General features: G+C 45.3%; 1 protein-coding gene across 2 annotated transcripts; it reads right to left on the bottom strand.

The window, feature by feature from the left end:
• On the bottom strand, positions 1–16,244 carry LOC121190266 (proline-rich protein 7). Of its 2 annotated transcripts, none has more exons than XM_041050858.1 (3): positions 16,102–16,244; positions 6,425–8,430; positions 1–1,660 (listed from the first exon to the last, which is right to left on the bottom strand). In XM_041050858.1, exons 2-3 carry the CDS (start codon positions 6,771–6,773, stop codon positions 1,101–1,103), a joined length of 909 nt encoding a protein of 302 aa, XP_040906792.1. In that variant the 5' UTR covers positions 6,774–8,430; positions 16,102–16,244; the 3' UTR covers positions 1–1,100. The 2 variants fall into 2 exon arrangements, with proteins under 2 accessions (XP_040906792.1, XP_040906791.1); XM_041050857.1 differs by lacking the exon at positions 16,102–16,244 and adding an exon at positions 14,127–14,293 and having other exon boundaries at positions 6,425–8,435.

Genomic DNA, 16,244 nt, shown 5'->3' with positions numbered 1-16,244 from the left:
TAAGTTTTATTTTTTGTTTGTTTTATTTTGACACTTTGATCTTTTTTTTTCTCCATAATTTATTGAAAGAAACTTTGCAGGTGAAGATGTTTTTATTTCACAAGAGGAAATGCGTTTGTCACAAAGCAGAAAAGAATCATCTTAAATGTTTTACGTGAAAAATGTTTGTTTTGTTTTTTTTTCACATTAATGGCCGAGCGAACGTCATCCTGTGACCACCTGACGTCCAGGCCGAGGCCAAACCACAGTTACAGACTACGCTGAAAATAACAAAGCAGCATGTTAGAAAACGCGATCCTGGCTCGTCTGTGGCGGGCTACCTTCAGATCCGTTCAGGATCTCAGTGTGAAAACTGGCTCTGATGTCACAAACAGGGCGGCTGAAGGTCACCACGTGTTCTTCTCTAAGTGTTAATACTCTCAGTCCTCGTGAGGAGCCAGGCCGCAAACAGAGTCTTCAAAAATCAGAGCAGATGAAAGAGGAGAGGTCGTCGTGGGCAACAGACAGTTTCCCGGGAGCCATGGCAACAGCAGACTGGTACAATAGGTTGTTGCTTCAGCGCAGAAAGAAGAGAGGATGAACAGAATGAGAGGGCGACACGAAAAGGGGAGGTAGAGATGAAAATAGAGGCGGAGGGAGTGTGGATGAAAGGTTCGCAAACAGCTGTGCTTGTTGCTCATTTGTCGCTCTTCATCTGCGTCGTTACCGGTTCTGTCCTCTCCTCCTCTGCTCCTCTAAAGAACTCGGACTCAATTAACTCTGATATGACACCAGGATACCTCAGTGACTCAACAGCGCCGGTGTGAAACGGTGTGTAATTTCCTCCTTTACCCACACACACAGCTGAAAGCCACAGTCCCGGCAGAGTAAGTGGCATCCTTCGCCCACTGAGCTGCACGGGGAATCGAACTCCAGACGCCTTCGCGTCACTTTAACCCACTTTTAGCTCTTTGGGGAATTAAATCTCTACTTCTATGCTAGTGCTGTAAACACTGAGCAGGAAAGGAGGCGTACAGACAGGAAGTCTGTCTATAAAGATCTCCTGATAAAGGCTCTTCAGAGATGGACCGACCTACTGGTTGGTTAGAGAGAATCCAGACCTAGACAGCAGTGCTCCGACCCAGCAGGGGGAAGGCTGTTGGGAGGCCACAGCCGGGCTCCAGTGCCCTCAGTCCATGAACCCCCTGAAGCCCCTGTAAGCCTCCTTGGAATCCTTGTATTCCCCCTTGAAGTCCTTGTATTCCCCCTCTGAGCCCAAGTCCATCGTGGTGAGTCCTGGGTTCTCGGCGTGGCATGGTAGCCATCGCGGCAGCAGCCTGGAGGGAGCGGCCCCCTGGCGGGGTGAGGTTGTTGTGGTTCAAGTCCATGTTGGACAGAAGATGACCCAGGGAGTCCCAGCGCTGGGACGAAGGCAGGCGTATCAGGGAGGAGTAACCCCGATCGGGGAACACAGTCGCAGCGGGAGGCTTACTGGTCTCGGATGTGAACACCGGAGCCGGATCCCGGTGTTCCCTGACAGGTGCCGGCTCTGCTCGAAGCGGGACGGGCTTCAGAAAGGTGCCCGCCCGTGGGTCGGCCAAGACCTCGCTGTAGGGCGGAGGAGGATCCTCCATCAGGACCGCCTCCTCATAGCATGGCGGCTTCCCGAATAAATCTGTATCTGGAAATAAAAGAGGAGACTGAGGTTCAGGATTAATCTCAACTTCAGCAGAATCTCTGTGACTGTGTGATTTTAAACGTCGCTGTTGATTTGACCATTTTGGGGTCACAACCCAAACGATTGTCATTAAACCTGCCTGGTGTGAAGCTTGTGACAGTGTGTTCAGCCGAGCAGTCGAGCTCTTCACCTGTTTCTCTCACACACGTTTTTAAAACATAAAACACACTTTTTTTTTCTCGCATTACTTCCTGTGTATTCAGACGGTAAACTGGGCAGATGATGGCTGAGATCAACTGGTCTGAATGGTTTTCAGTGCTCCTGTGTAACTGGTGTCCAAAATGCAAAACCAAAAATATTTTACAGACGTGAAAATCACAGTCATGCGACACAACACGTGTGAGAGATGATTCAAGATGATGATGATTCATTTGTGTCTAACACAGTCTGTTATGTACAATGAGGGACTGTTCTCAGACGCGGGGCTGATGTGGATCTGGGCCTGGCTGGACGTGAAAAGCTTAGTGTAGATTCTCTGTAAATGAATTCAGTTTGGGACTTTGTGTGAACCAACGTGTTTTGTTAAGAGAGACTGCTGACACACAACCTCAGCAGAAACACCTGCACAAGTTATTACAGCTGCTACGGTGCTTTAAGGAGCGCTGACATGAATCACAGTCCACAGACTCTCTGCCATGTGCTGAGGGAACTTCAGCAGCTACAGCTGATTTCATTTACCATTGTCACGGCTGATACAACAGAAAACAAAGAGCTGAGTCGCTCGGTCGGAGTTTGGTTGTAGAATCGTGACATTTTAGCAGCTGAATGCGTTTGTTTTACTGCAGAGAAACAAAGCACAAAAATAAGAATCAGGAAAAAAACCAACCTTTGAAAACAGAGTTCACTCCAAACAGCTCTGCTCTGACAGAGAGCCTGTGGGCATCGTGTAAGACTGTGGAGTCTGTATTTCACTGCACTGTCAGTATAAGGGAAAAGATTTTTGGCCTGATAAAACCCCCACGGGCTGCAAACATCCACCTTTAAGCAGTTTCTTGGAACAACTGAAGGCAGTTTCTATTTCCAGGCTGATGAATCTGCCCAGATCCTGATCAATATCTGTCGAAGTGTTGCACAACATGAAATTTTAACTCTAACTCGTCCTGTAAGTTTCATGCACAAGCTGTTTGGAAAAAAGTTTGCAGCTTATCCGTCTGATTCTGAACGGGAATTTGGCCACGATAAATCACACGTAGAACAGGTTTCTGAGATGTTCAGATAAACTAGCATCACTGTTTCCCTGCTAACAAAACCGATCCATGTTTCACTCCTCAGCTTGAACCTGTTCACAGATACAAAAACAAACGCCACAGTGTTGGAAATCAACAGATGTTTGTTGATCTGTTGCCGTGGAGACGGATGTATTTATGGATTCAAACGTGTGTGTGTGTGTGTGTGTGTGTGTGTGTGTGTGTGTGTGTGTGTGTGTGTGTGTGTGTGTGAGCCTGGCCACAGTCCATCACTCCTCCATCATGCCTCTCAGATACCTACAGGATCAGACTCTCTCTGTGTGTCAGCTCTTTCCTAACTACCTGTCAGTCTCTCTGCTGTAAACAGTTTTACCTGCTGCCAGGCGGCTTTAAATAAACATCAGCCACACAAAGACAACGTCAGCAGAAACACAGGGGACGGGTGGGACAGATGGGACGGGTGGGACAGATGTTTCCACTGGGAGGATCAGAAGAGTTTGGTTTGAAGCAGTAGTCAGATTCTGGGCGGATGAGGTGTGTAACTGTGTCTGTAACTCTGTGTGTGTGTGTGTGTGTGTGTGTGTGTGAGCTGCTGATTTCAGCATGAATGTGGTAACTGTGATGCATGATGACTAACACATGACGCACGGTGAGTGGTTGGTGTTGGTCACGGTGAGGTACAGGATCTCTTGTCCCTTCTTTCCTCTGATCAGCTGATCCTCATCTCCTCTTTCATTCTTACATCTCATCCCTCTCTTCTCTCATCACGTCTCCTCTTCTCTCCTCATTTAATCTCACTCATTTTCTCACATCTCATCAACACGACGGCACCATGACTGTCCAACCTTTGTATTAATGATGACTGTCAGATATAAAAATTTTAAGTCACCAAGAGCGAAACCAAAAGTGGAAGCAAACATCAGTGTCTGGTTCGAAACTCCTCGGCTGCAGAGGAGGAATCATCACCCCCGGTCTGAACTGAGCGACTTATCCGAGCTGCTCCCAGTGTGAACATCCTGTGTGGGTCAGAGTGTGCGATACAAAAGCCTGTCAGAGCAACACACGCTGGCTGAGTGGGATGACAGCTGAGTGATGCATGAAATATGTGTTTGTGAAGCCAAACTGTGTTTTCTGAAACCAAATTCCTGCAAAACATTCCCCAAACTATCCCTGTTAAACATTAGCATGCTAAAATTGCCGTTGTCATACTGCTGATGTTAGCATTTAGCTCAAAGCATCACTGTAGCTAGGTACGGCCCCTGTTTAGCCATGCTAGGCTAGCGGACCTGTTGCTAATGGTTACGGTAAACGTTAGTAATACCATAAAATCGTTAAAGGCACGTGCGAGGAACTGTTTTACTGTGTTAACGATAGATAATAGTTTAAATGTAAATGGACATGTTAACTTTCGTTTTCTGTGTAGAAATATGTTGCTAATCGACATAAATATTCTCAGGTAATCAGTTATATGCTGACAGTTGGGAGCTAGCCTGATGCTGCTGAGAGCAATTATTAACTCAGGAAGTTGAATATTTAGCTTCTCTTATGTTCAGCAGAATAAATCCTGCAGCCGAGCTGAGCGGAAGTTAAAGTGTTGTGCCTCTTTTGTCTTGTATACAGACAGAGCTACAGCATAGTACACGATCCACACACTCCCTGACACTCAGCAAGCCAGGGGGCTAATATGTGCAGGTGACGTACAGTGGGTCCATCAGAGCTGCTCTGTTCTGTCCACAGCCCCACGTCCCTCTCCCCTCTAGTGTTCACGACTTGAGCAGCTCCTGGCTTCGCTCTCGGTCCTCTGCTGTGCTCAGCTGGTCGGCACCTGCCTCTCTTTTAGCTCTGCTGCTGCCTGGATACTAAACCTCTTCATCAGTCTGCTTTGTGACCGAGGCTCCAGCAACCTTTTGTTTTATCCTTTACTGTCTGTCTCTGCTCATTAAACATCTTTGACAGCAGCTGATGCTCTTTTACTCGCTCCGGTTTTCCTCTTACTCTCCAGTAAACCCTCTGTCTCACATCTCTTCATCCCTCTTCCTTCCCAGCACTGTGTAGACGTTCATCATCGCGTTCTTACCCTTCACCCTACCCTTCGCTGCTTTTTGATTTATAGTTTTTCATCCGTAGACATTTCAGGATTCATTCTTTCTGTCCACATCTTGTGGGTAGATACAACAACATGAGCACCAGTGAATTCTCACAGTCCAGGACTGAAACTACACAAACTGGAGACAGACTTCAGGCATAGTTTTCAACAGAGATTTACATTTTAAACTCAAGTTAGAGTTTAAAATACCAAATCTGCTGCACATGTCGATGCTCTGATGTCAGCTGGAGCTTGTAGGATTTTTACTTCACTGTCGCATTTAAATGCTTCTGCTTTTAATCTATTCTACAGCTGCAGACAGTGATTTTCACTGCAGCTGCACTTTTTCTCCATTTCAGACGTCTTTACAAGTCATGGGGCTTGCGGTGGAGTTTTTCTAGCTTGAATTCCTGAATAGGAAAGTTGCCTCATGTTATCCTCTGCCAGCAGGGTGAAGCTCGAACGTCCCCAAAACTCCTGAATTCATTTCCATAAGATTTGTTGTACACATCGGCCCTGGGCTGAGGAACAACCGGCAAGTTTTAGATTGGAAAAAAAGTGAGCTGTGGACTGCAACGTTCAATATCATATCCATATAATAATATCATCTGCTTCTGTAGGCGGTGACAAAGTTCAGTTCGGTTACAGCAACACAAGGACGACGAAGCCAATGCGATCAGCTGTGCTGCAGCTGACTCTATACTGTCCATCTGATTGTCTCTTTCTTCTCGTCTTTCTGTGTCTTTTTTAGTTCAGCCCGGCCGTGTTGTTGCTCACTCTGTCACCGCTCGGCCTCCACAGTCACCGCCCACGCCTCAGCAGCAGCTGTCACCATGACGCCCCGCAGGGGAACGCTGCCCGGCAGGCAGGGAGGTGGAGGCTGGGAACCGCAGTCTAAAAAAATCTGACACGGCGCACAACATAATCCTCCTCCTGTCCCCTGCTCCTCTGTCTGCGTCTGAATTTCTCTTACAAATGTTTTATTGTATTTTTATTGAAATTCGTACGTGTTATGAATGAAACATGCATCTGGCTCGTAAATAAAAAGCAAACTAGATGTGACAGGTCCGATACTTGTCAGTGATTTTACACTGAGCAGTGGAGACGGGATTCATGTTCTGCTCCTGCGGTGGAGTTTGCTGTTGAGACTAATGGATCAACCAGTGCGACTGCTGAAGTGAGACTCTCCACCCTGTGATCACTGATCACTGGGGGTTGTTCGTACGTTGACCTGAGGGTCACCATGTGTTTGAAATGAGAACAACATAATCACAGGGAGTGTTTTTACAAACGCCGGCACGGCAGCATGTTGCATTCACCTTCAACATCAAAAAACTTCTCTCACCTCATCTTGTGACCTTTTAAGGAAGGAAAATTAAAGACATGCATGACAAAGAAATCAATAACCAAACATTAACAGTCCCTTTACGTTACCTGGCATGCTGACCCAGGTTGCTTGTGGCATGGGATGAGGAACCATTAGAGGAAGTGGTGGCGACAGGGTGTGAGGAGGGCAGAACTGCGGCGGCTCCCTGGGCACCTGCAGAGGTGGTGGCGGCGGCGGTGGTGGAGGAGGAGGAGGCGGGTAGCCTGTGGGGTGACAGCTGAGCGGCTCCATCTCTACAGTCCGCAGACACTGCTCCCTGAGCCTCTCCTCACGCCGGCGCTTCAGCCTGCGCTGCAGGAAGCTGCAGAAACAGCAGAGCATGACGATGAGGGCCCAGACCAACCAGAAGCCGGCGAAACAGGCCAGGAAGGTGTAGGTGCCCTGTGACATCACCATGGCGGTGATGGGATGGGCAGCGAGTTCCCCCCCGAGGTCGGACGAGGTGATTTCAGGTGGGATTGTGCGAGAGGTCCTGCTGTCCTCTGGACGCTGTGCAGCTCGGCGAGTTTATGATTCGTCTCTCCAGGGTCAAAAAGTCAAACTCTGGCAAATTTATCACATTCAATGATAATAATCCAGGGTGGGAACTAAAAAAATCAGTCACAGAGCAGCAGTCACAGAGAGCGTGCTTCTTTGGCGACAAGCTCAGCCTCTTCTCTTGAATACTGATGATTTTAAATCAGTTAAAGTTGTGATGTCGCTCAAATCATCACAAGAAATCAGATTCTCTTGAAACTGGCAGCTCAAGACTTCACAGATCCAAACATTCAAATGAGAAAAGTGTTTCTGAGATCCGCGGTAATGTCTGAAGAAGTTAAAAAGATGACGACGTAGCAGCTGGAAATAACTGTCACACGTCTGAATATTAAAAATTCTGCAGTCAGAGTCTTGGTGCTGTGTTAATAAAAAGCAACATCCTTAGTAAATGGTGCAATCATATGAATTCTCATTAAATAAAATCTCATGAATTTTCTTTCCTAGGAGATAAAATACACAGAGGACCTGAATGTCGGGTTAATGATGAGGTCTCGGAAACAGCAGCAGCGGCTCTGTAGTCTCATCAAAACCAGTTCAGTCCATCTGGTTTACAGATGAATTCATGTAAATCACAGGATGCTGCACTTCTAAGGCGTGACAACAGACACTGCGTGTAAAAAACAGGATTATGTGTCTGGAAATGAGAAACTTAGTTTGCTACAGGAACAGCACCAACAAATTCACCACAAAATTCACAGGAAATCTTTGTGCTTTTCTGAAATGTTGAAGGTAAATTCATTCCAACTTCAAAAGAATCAGTCTTTATATTCGAAAGTTACTGAACGGTCAAAAATCTGGTAATTGGATCGAGAAAGTTGAGTTAACTTGAGGAGAAAAAAAAAAAAAAACAACCTTTCTGTCTGTTTGCAAATCTTGTGTATTCGTCCGGATGTTTCAGAAATCAGCTCCAGCCGCCTGAAACGCTCATTTAGATGTAAATGCGTCTGACTCCCAGGACGAACACACACATTCACAAACTTGACAGACACACACTGTCCTTCCACAGGACTACAGATGAACTCGGCACCTTCCCTGGAGTTTCAGCAGCAGCAAACATCCATTTAAATTCTCCAAAAGGCTCCAGCAGACTCCTTTCAATAATCCACCCTCCCAGTTTCCTTGAAAGGCTGGTTAAGGTGCTGAGGCTAAAAACTTTTTCCTCTTTTCTGATGGAAAATAAAACTGCAACGGCATCATCGCCTGCTTTTTGAGGCAGAACTTTGGTCCAAGAGAGAAGAGGAAATAAAAATTAAAAAGGAGAAGTTGGAAAAAGAAGAAGTTGGAGTTGGAAGAAACACGTCAGGCCTGTGGGTCAGATGAACCGAGGCGCCGTCCAATCAGAAGCATCAGAAACCCCAGAGGTGATGTCTGAATCCTCGTCGGCCCGGTTCATCCACGTGAAGTCAAACAGCTGGTCCCTTTAGGACCGTGGGGGGTCGGAGTCGGGGGTCCGTCTACACCGCCGGGACACCAAATTCTTCCCTTTCAGATCCCAGCGAGACTCCTCAGCCTCACGCTGCTCTACAAAGACACACGGGGAGGAGACAAGACCATCGTCAGCGATTATCAGAGGACAAATTCAGACAATATTTTCAACACAGTGAGAACTCTGAGCAATAAAAACAGCACAGAGGCCGTGTGGTTATAAATCTCAGCTGTTCAGGCAGGATTATGATGCCGACCTCGGGGGGTGAGTATCAGTTTTCCACTTCAGAGACCAGCTCACAGTGATGTAGTGAAAGACAAAGAGTGACTGGAAAAAGCTAAAAAAAAAAATAACAGGATACTTCACATACACTTTCTCATGTTTCGTACTCCTTGATTCGACGTCCTCATCAGCAGGGTTTCTCAGTGCAAAGCCCAGCTACAGAAATAAAACCTGTTTTATAATGTGACGACGTCATGTTTGAGGCTCGGTCAGGTTAGAACCCAAACACGACTTCATGAGGATTGAAGGAAGACGGCGGTCACGGTTAAAGGGAAGCAGAGTCGACTACAGGTCGAGTTTTCTGATTTGTCAAAATTGGATGTTTTGCTGCCACATCCATCTCTACGTTATCACGCTGTGGCCTCTGTGTCGCTCAACATCACAACAACATCACACTGCTTCCAAGTCCCACAATCCTTAGAGGCTTTTACCACGCCAACATAAACATATGCTGCTATTGGACAGTTGCTGAAACCACGCAAGGGCAGTCTCATGGTTTATGTTAGGATCAGGACCAAGGCCAGTGAAGCAGAATATGTGCACAGCCTGGAAAGAAGAAGAAGATGAGGAGGAGGAAGAGAAAGGCTGAATCCAAATGTCAGGACTTTACAGGCCTCCCTGAGAAGTCCACATCTGCAGAGGGCTGCTGAAATCCACACAAAGGGTGGATTCAGAGGAAGAAGCAGAAAGAAGAGAAACAGGAAGATGTGAAAGAAGGAAGAGGAAGAAGACGAAGAACATCATCTGCTGTGGACGTTTAGGTCACTCCAAGTCTCAAATATTCATTTCTTTCTTTTTCCATTTTCTTTGTATTATTTTTTGCTCCACTGATTCTTTAACTCTGGAATACTCTCAATCATTTCCTCTGACAAAGACAGATGCTGCTCCCACGCTGTGTTTATGCTCCTGATGAACTTGTGTGCTTTCCTAAAAATCATTAAGTGGCTAAAGGGAAAATCTCTGTGGCCTGTGAATGACAGAAAACACCCAATAATTCTGTGCTACAACAACAGCGAAATCTCAGCAGCTGGTTTTTGTTTCCTGATTTGCTCAGAGATTTCAGCAGCTTCATTACCAGCAAAACCTTCGCTGGAGTTTGCAAAAAAGATTGTGTTAACTCTCACTTCAGTGACAGGAACAAGGAAACGTGTCATCAGCGTGTTGACGCCGCTCCTCTGGACACTAACACGATTTGTTCTCTCAAAGTTCCGGTAAATCAGAACAGAAGGTTCTTCACCACCAGGTTTTCATGTCAACAGACCCAAACAGACGGACCATTAATTAGACGGCAGACCTCCATCTGGTGAGCTCTGACCCGCCTGCTGACACAGAGCCTCATACTGGATTGTCTGTCTGTTGATGCGGAGGTTAAGAATAAACAGTGTCACTGGTGAAGTTTTTGGCAGAAGCTGAGGGGCAGACAGCTCATGAAAGCCGTAAAACATTTTTCTCCATGAAAACTGTTTTTAAACGAAACTGAGGTTTTCAGTAGTTAGAGAGCAGCGTCACCGTGTCCAGCTGAAAGTCAGTTTCACAGCGTGAGCGGTGAGCTGAGGTGACGTCCGTAATGAACCAACAAATCTTTTCTACTGGTGTTCGAAGCTTCCGCCTTCTCCTGCCTGCTCAGCTTTACCAACCCGACTGTCAGCCAAGTTAATGAAAGCATCACAAATTCACCCGTTAGCGTATTAGCCTGCTAGCCTGTAATCTGTTTACTCATGACAACTGTTGTCATGGGTAAACAGCTGTTTGAGATCCTTGTCATGTCACATAAACAGAGATTATCTATCAAAAGATTTCATCGATAAAAGTCTGACAGTTGTGTTTGTAGCATCCATGCTAGCAGCGTGGCTCCGTGGATGCAGTGTCAGTTTCTATAGTCGGTCGGTAAAATATCTCAACAAAATCAGATTTCCTTCAAATTTCTGAACATACATGGTCCCCAGAGGATGAACCCTACTAACTTTGGTGACTTTTCATCAAAATTTAAGTCATACCCATCAGCCTTCGTTGTCCTTTGTGTTGCTGATCAGCAAATGTTAGCATGCTAACATGCTGATTGTGCCGTGTTTACTGTGCTTACAGCCTCACAGAACCACGGGCGTGGCTTGGCTGTGTTTATCAGCTGCCCTGAAGCGAGACGTCCAGGTACTGCAGTCAGGTGAAATGTGAGAAACTGGTTGTTGTTTTAAAAATGAACTGGCCTGTTTGTGTGTTTTATCTCTGAACTGGACACTTGTTCTGCACTACAGTTACATTCATAGCACGAGTGGAGTTCGTGTCATGATTTTTCATCTTCCACCTCCATATCACCTTTGGGAATCACACCCCTGTGTCTATTGTAATTTGAAATTGTTCAGCAGCGGTGATTCATCAGCAGAGGGCCTTCATCGGGTCGCACAGCCGCTGATATTTCAATCTGTGAGCACTGACATGGAACAGAGCCTTTGTTTACTCCCCACGCTTCCTGCCTGTCCGATCCAGTCATGAAGGAGAAGCGTTCAGGAAATACACTCAGACCTCGACCTCCACTCCCACACATGTACAGCAACACACACACACAGAGAACATACGCACTCTATTTATATCCCTGTTTTCTTTTATCTCACATGGAACAGAACCTGAAATCAAACTGATGCATCTCGGTTTTACAGGACAAGCTACACTAAAAAAAAACTAAAAAAAACAAACACCAAAGGAAGATCTGAAAGCGAGAGGAAAATCTGAATGAGCAGTTTATAAAAGCAGTAACCACGGAGGACGTTTCATGATTAAACATTTAAAAGCTATTTTGTGCGTTTTCATCCATAGAGACAGATGCAGTGTAAAAACTGAAGTTCATGTTTATTTGTCAAGTCCGGTACTCTCTCTCTCTCTTTTAGCTCTGTTTTTGGTCTCTACCAGCTCCTGAGGGAAACATCTGGCTCTGTAGCTGCTAAATGGTTCACCGTGTTCCCCAGCTGCTCTCTGACTGTGTCTGTCTGCTGTTTGCCTGTTTCAAACTAATTTGGATGCGTTTGTTTAGATTTGCTGGTTTGGACTGGTTTTAGGTTTTGGGCCAATCACTCAAACTCTGGACTCTTAGTCATCTAAGTATGTAAAATTAGAAATCAAAGCATTAAATCTCAAAGACCTGATGCTGGATCTTCAAACGTTGAGTAAAAATAGAAACTTCCTCTTCAAACACAGATCAAGGGCTTCCAGGGCTCAGCCTGACCTCCTTCTCCAGCCCTTAATCATGTGAGGATTCAGTGTTTTGGTCAAGGACACTCTCCAGGCCACAGCAGGCCACCTCATCTCCTCTGAGCTTTCGGAAAGCAGCCGATCTGTCAACACATTTCACTCAGAGCAAAAACCCATGTGATCGCTGAATCCATGTGACGTTGGTGTCAGATAAAAATCTTAAGATCTCTAACGTTTTTTTTTAAGTAACAAGATATTTTTCCGACTCGTGTCCTTGCATTCTTTGGAGCTCAAAGACTCACGTGTCTCGGTAAAGTTACTCAGCTGGCTCAGAATAAAGGAGCAGACATTAAAGATCTGATTTTATTATTTTTTTTAATGACCAGACACTGGGCCTCATTCATGAAATGACTATGCACAGATTTGATCTAAACGTGCATATGAACAAATTCACCCACGATTCCATATTTACAATCCACCTGATCATGTGTTGTCACTGTGGAAACAAGCTGCAGTGCAGGCCTGACACCTGTAGTATCACCTGCTGCTGGGTGGGGCAGTTTCATCAGGTGTATCTAATCTGGCCAAATTGTACCTGTCTGTATAAAAGCTCATCTCAGCAGCAGGTTCATGACACTCAGGAGTCTTTGCTGCTTCTTTCTTTAATGTTTCTGCAGATTTTTTTTTCTGCTGGTTTGAGTGTTTCCTCACTGTTTGGTAGTTTAACTCCCAGCCTGGTGAGGCTGAGGTATCTTCCCCTGATTAACTTTGATTAGCTTCCCATGCTTCTCTCTTTCTTTTTTCTTCTTGGGTCAAATTTCTTTAAAAACAAGACAGAGAGTGAACAGGAAAAACACTGAGAGAGAACTGCGTTTACTGCTAACATCAGCAAATCTGCTCACAATGACAAAGCTAACAAGCTGATGCTCAGCAGGTATAATGTTTATCCATGGTCACTCTCATGCATAGCATGAGTGTTAGCATGCTAATATTTGCTAATTTTCATTAAATGCAAAGTGCAGCTGAGGATTATGGGAATGAAAGTACTGGACAGATGGAAGTTTTTGCCCTGATGACAGCACCAGATAAAAAATGAGAGACCAGAGTTACGAGGATTAATCCGGAGGACGTGAATGTTTGGACAAAATGACACCGTGATGAATCCACTAGCTGCTGAGACATTTCAGCCTGAGTCAGATCCTCTGTGTGTTGTAACAGGGACTACAATTACAAAGTGGTGTCATGTGGATGTAAAGCACAGAGTCAGCACTTTAACCTCTCAGCCCTTGTTTTGGTTCAGATTTTAGGTGCTGGAGTCCAGGACACCTGGACAGCCTCAGTCCTCCGTTAGCTTAAGTTTTACATTTACACATGTATGTGAGAACTGTAACAGCTACGCTAACATGGCTAACACATGTTCAAGGCCTGAGGCATCAGGCACTGCCCTGTTTACACACAGTCCTGTCAGGATCTATGGACTTATTATTTATTTTTTAGGGGAAAAGTAGTATGTGTATATATATATATATATATATATATAAAGTGATGAGTCCAATATACCATCCCTCCCATTCAGTTAACTAATTATTCAAGTATCTATTCTCTCACATGATGCTCTGAAATTCTCACAAACTCCCAGAGAAGCACCAAGGGCCCGGCCTCCTCCACGTGGACTGAAACATTTTAGGACATGCTCAGAAACTGGTTTGGAAATAGGCTAATGTGTAGTTGTCATGTCTTTCAGTGCGAATCTAGATTTGTTTATTAATAAATCTATTTGGGAACGTCTTCAGGGGCCCTTAGGTGTGTGGGGCCCCAGCCTGTCCTCTGTGTTTGTGGATTATCTGGGTGCCTTATACAGAGAATTAAACTGCCGACACAACTATAAAGTCTTCGGCTGATACTTGGCGCCTTCACAGCGAGAAGATGAACAGAGACAAACAGAGACAGTGTGTCTCTGTCCTCTGAATTAAACTGGATCGTGTCCGCGTCGAGTCCAAAAACACACCGATCGATTCCCTCATTACGCAACAGCTCAGACGCACTGCTGCTTTTAAACAATGTCTCTTAATTTGTCCTTCTGACACTGAGGACGAAGACGCCTTATAATATATATATATATATATATATATATATATATATATATATATATATATATATATATATATATATAATCCATGTTTTCAGAGCCTGACATCAGCTCAGGAGATGCGGAGACAGCGCAGGTAATAACCCGCCTCAGGGACATCAACGTCTCTGTAAACTCTCAGGTTATTTCTACAGGTTCCTGTCTGAATGTCATATATCAGAGAAAAACTCACCGTTAATTCCTCAGACGAGATGACGCACTCAGCTCACTCCGTGCCATTTAAGTTTACGTCCAAACATATACCTATATACACACACATACATATATAAAAAAAAAAAAAGAAAAATCTTAAAAGCTGAGGGTGAAAACACTTTCCCTCCGTCCGCTCCCGTCTGCGCCCGCGGACCGTCCGCCGGCTCCTGTCACGTTTTCTCCCCTCGCGGTGCCGCCGGAGCAGCGCGTCGTGTCTTGGACGTCAAAGCAAATAAAGAGAGGTTTATCGCTTCACCTTGACAGCCCGGCTCCTCCCTCCCTCTCTCCCTCTCTCCCTCTCTGCTCTCCGTCTTTCAGCCCCTCCCTTCCTCTCCCATCACCAGGGCAGCAGCAGGAGAGCTTCGTGACACTCAGCCAGTCTGTCTCCCTGTCTCTCTGTCTGCCTGTCTCTCTGTGTGTCTGTCTCTCTGTCTGTCTGGATGATGAGAATCCAAATCAACCTGGCAGCAGAGGCAGAGAGACGCTGTGGAGGGCAGGAGGGGCTTAGGTGTTCAACTGTAAGATATTTTCTTGTGAAGACAGATTATTGGAGTCGTACACGGCTGCAGTGAACTGTTCCAGCTTTTCTGTCCACTCCATTCATCTCTGCTCTCACACCTGTTCCAGTGCTGCAGGTGTTTATCAGATAAAACCTTTGTCATGTTCATCATCTCAGTTTGACATTTACAATAATTAGCACCAAGCACAAAGAACAGCTGAGAGCAGTTAGTACGGTTCATCCTGAGGGGAACATGAATGTTTGTAGCTGCTTTCATGGCAGTCCAGACCCCACAGGTGAACCTGGGTTCACTGGGATCCACTAATGTTGGAACAAGAGTTTTTACCAGTTCGTCTTGTGGCTGTTCAAATATTTCTCATAATAAGTGAAAATTGTTACCTGTTGTTCACCTGATCCACACTGATCACTTACATGCCAGACTTTGAACCTGTTAGCATGCTAATGTTAGCACCATTCATTCTAATATCTGAGTTGAAGTTTAGCTTATCAGGGATTCAGACCAAAATCAGGCCTAAGACTATGAATAGAAAAATAAATTTAAACAGAGGGACGATGTAGCATCTCCCAGGTGTTTGTCATCACAGAGGCCGAGGGCCTTTCTTTCTATCCACACCTTTATACCTTCTGAATACCTGCCTATGCTCTGCCCAGTGAATGATATGAAAAGCAGCCTGACCGAGGTTTTTTTCTCCGTGATCAGTTTACCCGACCTGATGAATAAAAAAGTTCAACCAAAAACACCCCAGTAGATCAGAGGCCTCAGTGCTTAATGCTCTACTGGTTTTTAGTTCTCAGTGGCTCCTGCTGCTTTTCTGCTCAATCGCCAGATTATAATCACAGTTATTAAAATTCACCTGGAGTCTGAGGTGTAAAATAATCCCTGAGTAGATGTCGAGAATGAAAACCAGCAGGGCTCTGAGTCCTGTAAAGACCAGGGGCTGCATGTGACCCAGACGTTTCTAACAGGATGTTTTAAAGCCTGGATTTTATGTGAAAGTATTTATTTTGAATCTTTGAGGATCACAGTGCAGAGACCACGCCGGCAGCTGTGACTCGTATTAGTCAGGATATCTCAGCCTCTGTCTCCTGTGAGTCACAAACAGTAAATATGGTTTGTTTTAAAAGAGTCGCGTCAGAGTGAATAATTAAAATTCAGTTCTAGTTTCTATTGAAAGGCTCCTTCAACAGCAGAGACCGGACGGCAGCTTTTAATCAGTAAGATCAGGTTACACGCTGGTGAGCTGATATCAGATGACCACCAGTTTACAACACCTGCACCTCCAGAATATTAAATATTCATAGACACCACACACACACACACACACACACACACACACACACACACCTTTGAGAAGTTTAGGCCTGTAACTATCTTATTTGAATCCCAGCCTCTTTAAATAAAGATTAAAAACTCAGTGAGATAAACTTCACGTACATGTCAGGCAGGAGTCCCTCACGGCCATCTCTCTGTCCTCAAGTTATATGAATCCAGGTTATGATCCATACACTGAACATCTGGAATTCGTCCTTCACTGTGAATCAGAGCGTGTGTTTGTGTTCCAGGTGTGGCTAAGTGTA

Source organism: Toxotes jaculatrix, chromosome 12 (assembly GCF_017976425.1).
Source record: "Toxotes jaculatrix isolate fToxJac2 chromosome 12, fToxJac2.pri, whole genome shotgun sequence".
Classification (NCBI taxonomy): domain Eukaryota; kingdom Metazoa; phylum Chordata; class Actinopteri; family Toxotidae; genus Toxotes; species Toxotes jaculatrix.
This window is presented reverse-complemented; position numbering and strand designations above follow the sequence as displayed.